At 46.8% G+C, this 15,768-nt stretch overlaps 1 protein-coding gene across 1 annotated transcript; it reads left to right on the forward strand.

Annotated features, from left to right (window-relative positions):
* The first annotated feature begins 543 nt into the window (after nucleotides 1–543).
* marveld1 (MARVEL domain containing 1) lies at nucleotides 544–1,256 on the forward strand. The gene has a single exon (XM_038822160.1). It carries the CDS (start codon nucleotides 708–710, stop codon nucleotides 1,203–1,205), a length of 498 nt encoding a protein of 165 aa, XP_038678088.1. The 5' UTR covers nucleotides 544–707; the 3' UTR covers nucleotides 1,206–1,256.
* The last annotated feature ends 14,512 nt before the right edge of the window (nucleotides 1,257–15,768 follow it).

Here is a 15,768-nt window from a genome sequence, read left to right on the forward strand (position 1 = left end):
TCCAGAGAGGAAGTAAATCTATGTGAAAACTTCCACTTCATTAGAAAATTAACCCGACTTAACTCACTTATGGAGGGAATGGAAACAATGTTGCCAATCATTTAGTTGGAGAAAGTTGGGGAAATTTTAATCTGTTGCGTTGGAAAAAAAATTGGAAACTGACTTTTGATTTTTCAATGTTAAGCGCGCACACGAGAGGGGGCAGTAATAAAAAAACTTTCATTTGAAAGAATGTTAAAAAGGGGGCGTGAGCCTAAAAATAAATAATGGGACTAAAACGTCCCACAGTGACAGATGGGGTGCGAAATAAAAACAGGAGCTGCCTGCTCTGAAAAATAGAAATTTCGAAAAACAAACAAAAAGACAGAAAGAGAAAATAAGTTTCGAAAGACGGTGCACGTTTAGAAAGTTAGAAAAAAGTTTCCAAAGACTTTAAAAGTTTGGGAAAAAAAGGTCGAGACATTAAAAGTTGTTGAATGGAAAGAAAAAGAAGTTGAGGATGATGATAACAGAGAGCCCAGAGAGAATAGAACAGTTTTGAAAAGTTAAGAAGTTGAGTTAAAAGTTTCGTTAGATCAGTGGGTGGAGAGGGGGAAGTGACAGGAAGCGGAATCACTTCCCCCTGTCTCGCTTTCTCTCCTCCCTCCATCGAAAATCGGATTTGACAAAAAAAGAGATCGCCTTCTCCTCTTCCCCCTCTAACCACTATGGCCCCCGAGTCAGCAAAGGTCTCGTCCCTGTCCATCCAGAAGCAGTTCTTGAAGAGTTTCCTGGGGGTGTTGAGGATGCTGCAGATTGTCTTGGGAGCTGTGGTCTGGGTCACTATCGCGGTCAGCAAGTACGATGGGACTTTGCACTACGTGGTCTTTGTGGCTGTCTTCTTCTGGCTCAGTACCCTGCTCCTCTTCTTCTTCAGCCTGCTGGGCAAGAGCGACCTGGTGCCCATGGTGGGCGGGGAGCGCTGGACAATGACCAACGCCCTCCACGACTGGCTGGCAGTCCTCCTCTATCTGGTGGCCGCCGGCCTGATGAGCGACAAAACCCAGAAGAAGAGCTTCTGCAACCTGCCCACCTACACCCACCGCTGCCCTTACAAGGTCTACCTGAGCGCCACAGTCTTCGTCTGCTTGTGCACCCTGCTCTACATCATCTCCGCTGTCTACTGTACCTGCAAGAAGTGCCGTGGCAACCAGTCAGTCATCTAGGAGAATAACCATTGACTGCATCTGAGAATTTGACTCTTTAAACAAAAAAAACAATTGCTACAATTCCCCCCCTTCCGAAAATGCAGTGATGTGGCCAAATTGATTTGGAAACTTGTTCAATTTCAGACTGAGAGATTGCTGCAAGACAGAAGACTAAAAAAGGACATTTGATTAACAAGCTTTGGAAGTGATCATCTTCTTTCCCAGTTGGAAGTTGAGCAAAGGGAGGGATCATTTTAATTTACATCTTGGCCAGCCATGGAGTATGTGTGTGTGTGTGGGAGAGAGAGAGTTTCAAATGTTGGTCTGTGCATTAGATTATAACATGAACCTGCTTTCAGTCCCTCCCACACTGCCTGTTTGAGGCCCCAAATCAGCTACGACATTCCACAGAGATTTCAGGAGCTGAATTAATTTCCTCTCAGCCAGCAGCATGAAGCCACTGTTTGGAAAGGAGACGTTGGAACAGGAGGAGGCAGAGATACTTATTTTCCAGAGGGGCTTTGTCGCTGCCTGAAATATCTCTTCGCAAAATCAAATTCTGAGAAGCACTTCATTTTGCAGCAACAGATGCTTAACGTATCTTTGGTTCTGGGCGGGGCCAATACAATATTGAAGGTGTATGTTAAACAAGTCTTTTTTCTATTAGCTGCTCCATAGTAAGCTAGTGAACCCAATTATTCTCCCCCCAGACTTTATGGCGTGTGACAGCTATTGTCTAGACATGTTTTAGCAGTTTGCTATGAAGCAGTTGGAATTTGCCAATTATTGCTTGCTTTTCTACAAATTTTATATATATATTATATTTATAAGCACATTTTAAGCAGAACACACAGGAGCAGAACATTTGATTATATTGGGGTACAGAGGTTAGAAATTGGACAGAATTTGACCCAGAGAATGCAAAGGAATTTTGGAACTGGGGGGCGGGGGGATGTGTGAAGCAGACAGGGTAATGATCTCAGGCATGGGGAATGAATTTCTTCTGGGGTGAGAAGCAATTGAGGAATATGATGAATGGGTGGTTGGGGGGGGGGGGGGTAGTGTGAGAAGGTCAGTAGTTTAGGACAGTCTGGGACATGGGAGAAGTTGGAGAGGTAATGTGGGGACGTGAAGTGGGGAGGAGAGGTTGCAAGTTAGGGAGATGAGGTTGGGAGGTGAGTTTGGGAGGTGGTGGGAAGGTGAGGTTGGTTGATGGGGAGAATGTGAGAAACGCTAATTCATTCCCATGTCCTCCTAAATAAGCTGTAACTCTTGCCTACTCCACAGACATCAACCGTATATTTTTTAGAGGAATCACTTGGCCCCGAATAAACTCCCTTCCTTGTTAGGATAAGACTATTGCATAATCGTGTTTGCAGATTTAATAAGTGATGTGCAAGTCACCTGTGAGCAGCACGTCCTGGGGTTTTACACGTATATTGTATCAAGTATAATCACTTATCCTAAAATATAGTCACATTCTTCACAGAATAACTACAAATACAGGTACAGATAGTGTAATTGATAGACGGAAGTCAGTTACAGACAGGAATCTAATTGAGAGGTTTGGGGTGGTTTATATATAGAATAACAGATACCAGGGAGTGAGTTACAGACTGGAATCTAATCGAGGGGTTTGGGGGGTTTATATATAGAATAACAGATACCAGGGAGTGAGTTACAGACTGGAATCTAATTGAGAGGTTCGGGGTGGTTTATATGTAGAATAACAGATACCCGGGAGTGAGTTACAGACTGGAATCTAATCGAGGGGTTCAGGGTGGTTTATATATAGAATAACTGATGCCCGGGTGTGAGTTACAGACTGGAATCTAATCGAGGGGTTCAGGGGGTTTATATATAGAATAACAGATACCCTGGAGTGAGTTACAGACTGGAATCTAATCGAGGGGCTCAGGGTGGTTTATATATAGAATAACTGATGCCCGGGTGTGAGTTACAGACTGGAATCTAATCGAGGGGTTCAGGGTGGTTTATATATAGAATAACAGATACCCGGGAGTGAGTTACGGACTGGAATCTAATCGAGGGGTTCAGGGTGGTTTATATATAGAATAACAGATACCCGGGAGTGAGTTACAGACTGGAATCTAATCGAGGGGTTTGGGTGGTTTATATATAGAATAACAGATACTCGGGAGTGAGTTACAGACTGGAATCTAATTCAGGGGTTTGGGTGGTTTATACATATAGAATAACAGATACCCGGGAGTGAGTCACAGACTGGAATCTAATCGAGGGGTTTGGGTGGTTTATATATAGAATAACAGATACCCGGGAGTGAGTTACAGACTGGAATCGAATCGAGGGGTTTGGGTTCTGAAAATTTGTTGTTGAAAAAACAAAGTTTTATGGCTAAGTTATGATTGCAAACGTTATCACCAGCTATTGTAAGGATCTGTCAATACAAATTCCTCATAATAAGCGTTCTTTCATCAAGCCCCTGACTTTTCCTGCTCCAAGTATTGGAGGTTGTGTACAAGTATTGCAATGTGTCAATGCATTTATTCAGCACATTGGCAGCAATAATAAAAGCCAAACGTATCTTGTAATTCCATGTGGCACACTCCTGTCTCATCTTCCAGATTCATGACCACAAATTGACGCTTATCACTGCCACTCCCCAGTCATCTCTAACCACCATTACCTCAGTCTAGCTTTATACAAGTCAACTAGGTTTGAAAAGAGAATATAATGTCTCAGCTATTCTTCACGGTTAAAGCGCATGGGTAAACGGTTCTGAAACATGCTCAAATTGGATCACTGGTATCTTTGTCCCCCTCTCCTGATCACCTCTACATAGGTTGAACTGTTCAGAGGCCTCGTCCACTCCAGACCTGCTGACTGGACTTGAGGTGGAGGTGCTCCCACGGGTTTGAGCTAGGTTGGGTCAATTCCCCTCCTTTCCTGCTTACTGGAGATTGAGACTTTTTTTCAGATTTCTCGATACACTATGGGAGGCTTCCATGGGTGGATCACACCCTAACAACTATTGGCCACCTTGTCCTCCCTGCCTGCTTGTGGCCGGGGTGGGAAGCCTTCCCTTCCTTGCTCCCACATGGATTTCAGTGGCATTCCCATTACTCAGGATTCCTAGAATTCTGCACTAGTACAGAGCCATAGAGTCATACAGGGCAGAAAGAGGCCATTTGTCCCATCATATCTGGACTAGCTCTTTGAAAGAGCCTCGCAGTTAGCCTCACTACCCCTGCTTTACCCACAACCTGAAAATGTTTAGCCTTCGAGTATTTATCTTTTTTGAAAGTTAAATATTGTTGATAACCCTCTTCATGAAAGTTCAATTTTGTTGATAATCAAGTATACTAGGGGACATTGGAACTACAGTCTGGGGCACAAAGCGGCCTCTGAGTTCTAATCACAGGACTTACCTCCATTTGTGTTTATGTTTCTGATTGGGTAGATTGTCACTCTTGGCCTTTTTGGTGGAAATGTTTTGAATCAGAAAGTCAGTAGTTCTTAGAACCAACATAGTATCAGATGAGTTACTGGACCCTCACAGTAATGGGGGAGCATTCACCTTCATGAGGAGAGGTGTAATTTTCTCAGTGCGCACATATATTGTAAAATCAGATCTCAGCTCATCAGCCATTGAGAGGGTCATGGGCAACGGGCTGGCAAGGTTATGTCCCATAGGTCAGGCAGAGCTTTACACACAGGATTAACCGCACCACCCCCTCCCATCCATGTTCCTCACTCACCTTTGCTCCCTGTTACACACCTAGTGTAGGGTTGCCAACTCTTGGATGACGTATCTAGCTCATGAAGAACTGCCTTTCAGCAATTTGTCTATCCACAGGTGCTCCGCATTGCCATGGCCAATTGTAATAGGATCAGCCTCCTAGAGGATGAACATTGACTGTCAGATTATCAGTCTTTTATCCCCAAATTTCTCAATATTTTTACAATTAATGAAAATGTTGAAAAACAATCGCGCACATTTTTGTCTGACACCTCTTATGATTAGTTTCTTTGAACTTTTGCCAATAGGAATGGCTTGGTAATTCATATTTAATTCCAGGTCATTATTGGAAATTACCCTCAATTGGAAGAGTCACCTGGGACCATGGCAAATTTACCTTTACATGACGCATCAGGAGTCAAAAATAATTTAGGATGTTCTTGTAGTATTTTGGGGAATGTTTGCAATGCGCCTTCCCTGTATTATAGCCTGTGTTTACATTCATTTCCTGATGCCTGTAGATTAGATTTTAACTGCATTCTTGGACATCATGTACACACTTTACTGAGAATGCAACAGACAATGATATTGTATTTATTGTATTTACCTAAAAGGGATTCTTAACAATGTGTTTGCTTTATGCTGTAATCTCCTTGCAAGCTAACTTCTCATAAACTAAAGGGATTGGAGTAAACAGACTTTCTCATTGTGGCCTTGTTCTATGACTGATTATTTCTCAACTCCCTGATCTCTTTTCTCCTTAAGGATTAATCACATTTTTAGCACTCCTCCCTGCTACAGATGTCCAACGGGTGACACATGCTTTGAGCTGTGAGAAGAGCTCAGTTCCTTCAGTGTGCTGTTCTGAGTGTGCTGCCTAACGCATTGCTGTCAAATGTGTGTTGGTTCGATACCGTCCTTAATATCTGTGAACTCAGCTGCTTGTGTTAAAATATTACAGTGCGAAAATGGGCTTAGATGTGGAATAACAGATACCTGGTAGTGAGTTACAGATCAGTTACACACAGTGAGATACAGAGTAAAACTCACTCTGCACTGTCCCCATCAAACACTCCCAGGACAGGTACAGCACGGGGTTAGATACAGAGTAAAGCTCCCTCTACACTGTCCCCATCAAACACTCCCAGGACAGGGACAGCACAGGGTTAGATATAGAGTAAAGCTCCCTGTACACTGTCCCCATCAAACACTCCCAGGACAGGTACAACATGGGGTTAGATACAGAGTAAAGCTCCCTCTACACTATCCCCATCAAACACTCCCAGGACAGGTACAACACGGGGTTAGATACAGAGTAAAGCTCCCTCTACACTGTCCCCATCAAACACTCCCAGGACAGGTACAGCACGGGGTTAGATACAGAGTAAAGCTCCCTCTACACTGTCCCCATCAAACACTCCTATGACAGGTACAGCACGGGGTTAGATACAGAGTAAAGCTCCCTTTACACTGCCCCCATCAAACACTACCAGGACAGGTACAGCACGGGGTTAGATAGAGAGTAAAGCTCCCTCTGCACTGTCCCCATCAAACACTCCTACGACAGGTACAGCACGGGGTTAGATACAGAGTAAAGCTCCCTCTACACTGCCCCCATCAAACACTACCAGGACAGGTACAGCACGGGGTTAGATACAGAGTAAAGCTCCCTCTACACTGTCCCCATCAAACACTCCCAGGACAGGTACAGCACGGGGTTAGATACAGAGTAAAGCTCCCTCTACACTGTCCCCATCAAACACTCCCAGGACAGGTACAGCATGGGGTTAGATACAGAGTAAAGCTCCCTCTACATTGTCCCCATCAAACACTCCCAGGACAGGTACAGCATGGGGTTAGATACAGGGTAATGCTCCCTCTACACTGTCCCCATCAAACATCCCAGGACAGGTACAGCACGGGGTTAGATACAGAGTAAAGCTCCCTCTACACTGTCCCCATCAAACACTCCCAGGACAGGTACAGCACAAGGTTAGGTACAGAGTAAAGCTCCCTCTACACTGTCCCCATCAAACACTCCCAGGACAGGTACAGCACGGGGTTAGATACAGAGTAAAGCTCCCTCTACACTGTCCCCATCAAACACTCCCAGGACAGGTACAGCATGGGGTTAGATACAGAGTAAAGCTCCCTCTACACTGTCCCATCAAACACTCCCAGGACAGGTACAGCACGGGGTTAGATACAGAGTAAAGCTCCCTCTACACTGTCCCCATCAAACACTCCCAGGACAGGTACAGCACGGAGTTAGATACAGAGTAAGGCTCCCACTACACTGTCCCAGGGTCAGAAGTGTATCTTTAAGCCTCCTGATAGCAGACCAAGGCCCTGCCAAAGACAGCAGTTGTTGACAACTCTTTCCCCAAGTTGCAGAACACTTGTGAACGTCTGGCTGTCAAATGTGCCCTCGGAAACCATTCCACCCACGGCAGTAAATTGTGATTCGACAAAGCATTAGTACAATAACAACAACTTGCATTTAATAGCACGTCTAATGCAGTGAAATATTCCAAAATCCTTCACGTGACAGTAAATCAGACAAAATGGCATCAAGCCAAAGAACAAGGACACCTGATCAAAAGATTGAGGTTTTTTTTTGATATCTTTCATTGTAGGAGTGTGGTTTGGAGTGGTTTAATGATGAAATTCCAGAGCACAGGGCTATGACAGCTGAAGGCACAGCCACTATGATTAACCTTTAAAGTATTAGAATTCCGACAAAGTTTTGCTTTTGAGATATATTTTCAAATAATACATCTCTGACACTGAGCATGGGCAACATCACGCGCAGTTTTACCCTATGATGCAACCACCAATTCAACCAGAGACACGAGTTGGAGTAAACTTTGGCTTTAATCGGCTTACAACTGAGCCTGCCTGCGACAGTGCTGAACTGAAGGCGGACTCACAGGACCGCAGCACTTATACTTCCTGAAGGGGGCGGAGCCAAGGGCAGAGCCCTGTACATGCTCCTCATCTCCCCCTGTGGGCAGAGCCGCACAATGGCTCACAGATGGAGCCCACAGGGACACAGTAACGTACAGTGTGAATTATAGTGGTTACACATTCACCACACCCTAATTCATTCCAGCTCAGAATTTCCAAGCTGCTCTCACACAGGATGATTGAGGACTGCCATTTCTGAGTGTATGGGGAACTCATTTTGAGATTATTGGCTCTGTTTGTCCTGATGTTTAAGTTGAAAGGCCCTTTGTGAATGTTATTGGCTTCACCCGTTAGACGGACAAGTTGACTCATTGACCAGAAGTGACCGGGTGTGTTAGTGTGCTATTCAGCTTAATAATAGGAGGGATTGGGGACATAGATAGGGTGGATAGGAAGGAACTAATCCCCGTAGCAGAGGGGTCAATAACCAGGGGGCATAGGTTTAAGGTCGGGGCAAGAGATTTAGAGGGGATGTGAGGAAAAATGTTTCACCCAGAGGGTAATGGGAATCTGGAACTTACTGCCTGAAAGGGTGGTAGGAATTCTCACAACATTTAAGAAGCATTTCGATGAGCACTTGAGGGAAGATTTTAAAGTGTGCTTCTGGGAGTGGAGTTTGGAGGCTCTCATGTGACAATCTTCTTGCGGGGTGGGTTGGGGGGTGGGGGGGGGGGGGGGGGGGGGGGGGAGGGGATGGGAAATAAAGGCAAATTGTACCATAAACCAACATTTTCAATTTTCTTGTTGCTGAAACTAATTAGTGGTCCCACGAATCTGTTGCTCCACATTTTATTTTTTTAAATTATGGGGCGGGATTTCTGATCCCCCGCTGGGTCGGAGAATCGCCGGGGGCCGGCGTGAATCCCGCCCCGCCGCTCCGCCGCCGGCTACTGAATTTTCCGGCGCTGTTTTTTTGGCGGGGGCGGGGATCGCGCCGGTCGGGGGCCGTTGGCTCCCACCCCCCCCGGCGATTCTCTGGTCCCCGATGGGCCGAGCGGTCGCCCGTTTTCAGCCAGTCCCGCCAGCGTGGATTAGACCAGGTCTGTACGGGCGGGACCTGGCTCTGAGGGCGGCCTGCGGAGTCATCAGTGGGGCGCGGGGAGATCCGGCCCCTGGAGGGGACCCCACGGTGGTCTGGCCTGTGATCGGGGCTCACCGATCTGCGGGCGGAGCCTGTGCCATGGGGGCACTCTTTCCCTCCGCGCCGGCCTGTGTAAAGCTCCGCAATGGCCGGCACAGAGAAGAAACCCCCTGCGCATGCGCAGGGATCACGCCAGCGTTTCTGGGAACACGCTGGCGCTCCCGCGCATGCGCCAACTCGCGCCGGCCAGCGGAGGCCCTTTGGTGTCGGTTAGCGCGGCACTAACCACTCCAGCGCCGGCCGGGCCCCCGAAGGTGTGGTGGATTCCACACCTTCCGGACGGCCCAACGGCGGAGTGGTTCACGCCACTCTTTGGTGCCGGCACGGCCCGCCCGCCGGATACCGGAGAATCCCGGCCATAGGGTCTTTTGAAGCAGGGTTACTTTCTGGGATCTTCCTGTCCAGTGATAACATCAACCGGGATTGCAACAGGTGCTTGATCGCTGGCGTGGACACGATGGGCCAGTGGGCCTCTTTCTGGGCTATAAAACACGTCCGCCCGGAGAATCCCGTCTGAAGTCTCTGGAGTTTTCCGTTGTTGGCGTCTCACCAGTGGCGTTTTTGTGGCTGGCGGGGCAGAAGAATCCAGCCCTAATAATAATAATCTTTATTGTTGTCACAAGTAGGCTTACATTAACACTGCAATGAAGCTACTGTGAAAATCCCCTAGTCGCCACATTCCAGGTACACAGAGGGAGAATTCAGAATGTCCAATTCGCCTAACAAGCCAGACTCCTATGACTCTGGCCAGAGTGGAAAGAAGACTGGGAAATAAGGGAAGGGGGTTGTTGGCTGAGGATATTTGTAGGCCTTCTGGTCACAACACTCAATCTGATTGAGACTCAGATCGGAGAACATTGGCAGACAATGAGCTCATTCATCAAACACTTACAGAACTTTCTCTGTGAGGGAAGCCCAGTCCCTAAGTAACAATACAGTTCATAAAACATGCACACCATAACAGCAATGCAAGCCGCTGCCTTTTGGTCCTGTTCCAGAATGACCACTTCATGCAATTCCTGACGCAGATTCTCATCTGGGCCCTTGGCAACCGAATTGAAATGTAACACCCTTATTATTCATCGGTGCCGGGGAGAGAGGTATTTACTATTCATTTGAAGCACTGCTTCGTAAATGGTGGCTGTCAGCTTGGTTGGATGCAATTCTGGAGGTTGCATCACATAACCTTGTGCCTCCAACTGCTTTACCCCTACACTCCCGCCATTGGGTGTTCGATATGCCCACCCTTCCGATCGATGCCCCACCTTCTCATGGCCACTTTGAAAATGAGTTGACACTTCATTACCCGATCGGGTGCCTCTTGACCATCTGTCAAACAGGCTTTCCCCATGTCCTCTATGTCTGTAACAGGCAAGCAGAAATGTTGAAAGAAATGGATTAAAAGTACATAAATATCTTTTACTGCCTCTATGATTTGATCAACGATTTTGACTTTGGAATCAAAAACACAGTTTCTAAATTTGCGGATGACACCAAATTGGGAGGATTGCAACAAATTACAGGAGGACATTAATAAACTTGCAGAATGGCGAAATTATTGGCAAGCGATAAGTGTGAGGCGGTATATTTTGGCAGGAAGAAAGGGAGGTCATTTATTACTTGGAAGATGCAAATCGCGGCGGGGTGGAGGAGCAAAAAGATCTCTGAGGCACAAATATATCAATCCCTGAAAGTGGCAGCACAAGGTTAGCCAGGCGATAAAAATGCAAACCAATCACTAGGTTTTATTTTTTGAATACAATTGAAAGGTTGGAAAGTAAAATGAAATGAAATGAAAATTGCTTATTGTCACAAGTAGGCTTCAAATGAAGGCACTGTGTGTTGGAACCAACAATTCTACGGACACGTGCTTGTAGGATTAGAATAGCGGTTTTAATATACTTACAACAGAGCCAGCCTGTTAGCCGTTGAACTTTCGGTGAACTGGCTGGCTGACCCTGTGGCACGGATCTTTATACAGCAGCTCCAGGGGAAGGAGTCCTGGGCGGAGTCAAGGGAGGAGCCCAGTACAAACTCTCGAGTACTCCCAGAGCTACTCCCCCCTGGTGGTCAGGTAGTGCAACTGCACTTACAATATTGATACATATATATACAGATTATAATGCCGTGTGAATCTCATTCACCACACTGTGAAAAGCCCATAGTCGCCACATTCCAGCGCCTGTTCGGGGAGGCTGGTACAGGAATTGAACCGTGCTGCTGGCCTGCCTTGGCCTGCTTTCAAAGCCAGGGATTTAGCCCAGTGCTAAACCAGCCCCAGTTATGCTAAACCTCTTTAAAACTTTGGTTGGACCATACAGTAGTACGTGTCCTGATCACAATATTGTGAAAAGGATGTAGAGGCACTGGAGAGGGTGGAGAGATTTACAAGGATGATACCAGAAATGAATGGGTGTGCGTATCAGGAAACGATTGGCGGGCTGGGTCCCTTTTCCCTTGAAATAAGAAGGTCGAGGGGTGACTTACTAGAGGTATTTAAAAGGTTTTGATAGTGTGGACACAGAGGGAATGGGTAGGATTTTCCGATCTCCATTCACTTTCAGCAGCACAGGAGAATCCCGGCTGCAATTGAGGACGGAGATTTTCGGTGAAGGTTTCATCTGGAGGGAAGAACAGAACTCAAGGCCATCGACACATGGAGATATCGAGAAAATTGCGAGGCAATTCAGGAGAAACACCTTTACCCAGAGAGTGGTGAAAACTCGCTCCTGTAGATCGAATGGTCATGTGACGATGTGGTTACTGAAGCAGTCACATGACCGAAGCACAGGTGCTCTCCCGGAGCACGACAGAGTACAAACATGGAGTAGCTGCTGAGCTAGTGATTAAACTATTGATTGTAAGAAATCCTTGCTCGCCAGTCTATGGTCTGTTCTATGCCGTGCATCCTCAGCTCAATTTATACAAGACACTAGTCCAACCTCAGCTGGTGTATCGTGTACAGTTTTGGGCGTCACAATATGGGAAGGATGGGAACTCATTGGAGGGAGTGCAGAAGATGTTAGGCTAACATGTGCCTGTTCTAGTGAATGTCAAACCATCCCAGATCCGATCTGTCGGCCAAATATCCGGAGATGTTTGCACCTTGGGGGAGAGCGGTTAACAACTATCACTGACAAGGCCTTGACCTGGGCCCAAGAAGCCTGAAGCTACACCTCTGGCCAGCAGACTTTGGCCCTTTGTAATATGTCTCCTGGGTGTTCAAAGAATCATAGAATCCCCACAGTTGCAGAGGAGGCCATTCGGCCCATCGAGTCCACACCGACCCTCTGAAAGAGCACCCTATCCAGGTCCAAACGCCAAACTATCCCTGTAACTCCACCTAGGGCCAAATTACCATTGTCAATCCACCAAACCTGCACATCTTAGTTGCTACAGCAGTGTCCTGGAAGTTAGTCTTCAATACCAAGAGACTCCAGGGTAATCCTGGAGAACCGATTTGCGTTTGAAGACATTTTCAGTCACTTGATGAGTGATTCATGATGAACTCAGTGACTCCTAATTGCAGCAAGATTTCCTCGGCACTGTTCATCATCCAGCTCCCTCTTGTTATCGAGTCATAGAATTTACAGTGCAGAAGGAGGCCATTCAGCCCATACAGCACCCGACCCAAGCCCACACCTCTATCCTATCCCCGTAACCCCACTCAACCTTTTTGGACACTTAGGGCAATTTATCATGGCCAATCCACCTAACCTGCACATCTTTGGGCTGTGGGAAGAAGCCGGAGCACCCGGAGGAAACCCACGCAGACACGGAGAGAACGTGCAGGCTCCGCACAGACAGTGGCCCAAGTCGGGAATCGAACCTGGGACCCGGGTGCTGTGAAGCAACTGTGCTAACCACCGTGCTACCATGCTGCCCCATCACTCACCGTTGTTGGTTTTGCTTTCATTCCGAAGCTCTGGAATTCCTTCCCTAAATTAAATTTTCTCTTTCCTTCATGCCTTCATTGCCCGGAGGCCTGACCTTTCCAACACACTCCTGGTTTATGTCTGCGTTTATTCAAAACCCTTCTCCCTGTGTCTTAACTCACAGCAAGGCCTATTTCCCTGTCATCCGTGTGCTCACTATGCTTCTACATTGACCTCTGGTCAAGCAATGTCTTGATTTGAACATTTTCATCCTGGTTTTCAAATCCCAGCATGGCTTTGTCTCTCCTTGTGTCTATCATCTCCTCCAGCCCCACAACTCTCCGCGACCTCTGCGCCTAATCCTCGCCTCTTGAGCTTCCCCAATTTTCATCACTGTGCCACCATTCCTGGGCTCTGGAATGCCCTCCCTAAATCTCTCCTCCTCAATTTCCTCCTTTAAGACTAACCTTAAAACCTATCTCTTTGTAGAAGCTCACCTGATCTAATATCTCCTCCTGTGGCTCAGTGGAACACTCTGTACAACGCTCCAGTGAAGTGCCTTGAGACGTTTTGTTATGTTAAAGGGACTATATAAACAGAAATTGTTATTGTCATAAGCATCTCCTCTCTCTTTCGTCTTTCCTTAAAACCCACCTCTTTGATGGCCTTTGGTCAACTTTTTAAAAATTATAAATTCAGAGTACCCAATTATTTTTTTACCAATTAAGGGGCAATTTAGTGTGACCAATCCACCTACCCTGCACATAGGGGCTGGTTTAGCTCGCTCGGCTAAATCGCTGGCTTTTAAAGCTGACCAAGGCAGGCCAGCAGAACGGTTCAATTCCCGTACCAGCCTCCCCGGACAGGCGCCGGAATGTGGTGACTAGGGGCTTTTCACAGTAACTTCATTGAAGCCTACTCGTGACAATAAGCGATTTTCATTTTCATTTTCTTTGGGTTGTGGGGGTGAGACCCACGCAATCACGGGCAGCCTTTCAAGCAGCGTGTTCCAGATCACAACAACTCGCTGTGAAAAGGAAGAAGCTTCCTCAAGTCACCTCTGGTACTTTTGCGAATCACCTTAAATCTGTTCCTGACTTTGGTTCCTGACTCCTACTGCTCCTGGAAACAGTTCCTCTCCACCAGCTCAATCAAAACCCTTCATGAGTTTGAACACCTCCATCAAATCTCCCCTTGACTCTCCATGCTCTCAGGCGAACAGCCTCAGCTTCTCTCGTCTCTTCACGTAACTGACATTCCTAAGTGGCCTCCGTCTGTGCTGTGTCATTCCATGGTCGATAGGTCACAACCTGCTGGTTAGAGAGGGAGTTCCGAAAGAAACCCTGGTAGAACAGTGGTTAGCACTGTTGCTTCACAGCTCCATGGTCCCGGGTTCGATTCCCGGCTGGGTCCCTGTCTGTGCGGAGTCTGCACGTTCTCCCCGTGTCTGCACGGGTTTCCTCCGGGTGCTCCGGTTTCCTCCCACAAGTCCTGAAAGACGTGCTGTTAGGTGAATTGGACATTCTGAATTCTCCCTCTGTGTACCCGAACAGGCGCCGCAATGTGGCGACTAGGGGCTTTTCACAGTAACTCAATTGCAGTGTTAATGTAAGCTTACTTGTGACGATAATAAAGATTATTATTAATATCAGGACTATAGCCCTGTGAGCTGGTTTAGCTCACAGGGCTAAATCGCTGGCTTTGAAAGCAGACCAAGCAGGCCAGCAGCACGGTTTGATTCCCGTACCAGCCTCCCCGGACAGGTGCCGGAATGTGGCGACTAGGGGCTTTTCACAGTAACTTAGTTGAAGCCTACTTGTGACAATAAGCGATTTTCGTTTTTTTCATTTTCATAATAGAACCAGGAGGTTTTAAATGTCAGGAAAGACAGGGTTGGCTGAGGGGATGACCAATTATAGTTCTTTAAAATGACATAGGGGTTTGATAAGGTAGACATCAGAGAAGATGTTTCCATGACCTTACAATCAATCATCTTGGTTTGCTTTACAGTCTGTTTTAAATGTTTCAGCATTATTACTGAGTATGTGTGGGCCAGGAGAACAAGATAATTGTTCACTTTCTCATTAAGACTTGATTACAATAAACAACCATCTGCATTTATATAGCACCTTAAGGAACGTCTTAAAGGAGGAGGGAGAGGTAGAGAGTTTTCGGGAAGGAATTCCAGAGCTTTGGCCTCCAGGCAGCTCGAGGCACGGCCGCCGATGGAGGAGCAACTAAAATCAAGGATGTGCAAGAGGTTAGAATTGGAGGGGCACAGAGATCTTGGAGGGTTGTGGGGCTGGAGGAGGTTACAGAGCGCGGGAGGGAGGGAGGCCTTAACGCGATTTAAAAACAGGGATGGGAATTTCAATTCAAGGGGTCGCTTGACCGAGAGCCTGGGCAGGTCAGCGAGCACGGGGGGTGGGAGGGTAGCAGGACCTGGAACAGGTTACAACCCGGGGAGCAGAGTTTTGACAACTGATAAAGCTCCCTCATAGTTTGTGATGCACATTGATTCGGTGGTTGTGGCCGTCGGAGGCAGCGATAAGGTGATGTCCCCTTCACGCCTCCGGGAAACATAAATATTTAAAACAAAGAACTTGCATGTCTATAGATCCTCTCAGCCACTCCGCACCTTCCAAATTTGCTGTCAGTGAAGTTCTTTTTTTGAAGTATTGTCACAGTTGAATTGTGGAAAATAGGGCAGCCAATCTGTGCACAGCAAGATCCCACACATAAGTCACCATAGTCCCAGAGGACCAGAGGCTGCCCTCTCCTTTGAGAGCTGACTGGTGGTGATTTAATCTGAGGGTCACCACACCTCAGGCAAGAGGCAAGATTTTAAAAAATAAATTTAGAGTACCCAATTCATTT

Source organism: Scyliorhinus canicula, chromosome 16 (genome assembly GCF_902713615.1).
Source record: "Scyliorhinus canicula chromosome 16, sScyCan1.1, whole genome shotgun sequence".
Taxonomy (NCBI): domain Eukaryota; kingdom Metazoa; phylum Chordata; class Chondrichthyes; order Carcharhiniformes; family Scyliorhinidae; genus Scyliorhinus; species Scyliorhinus canicula.

Excerpts from the sequence above, each read along its gene's own strand:
- marveld1 (XM_038822160.1), top strand. The coding sequence starts at position 708 with ATGGCCCCCGAGTCAGCAAAGGTCTCGTCCCTGTCCATCCAGAAGCAG.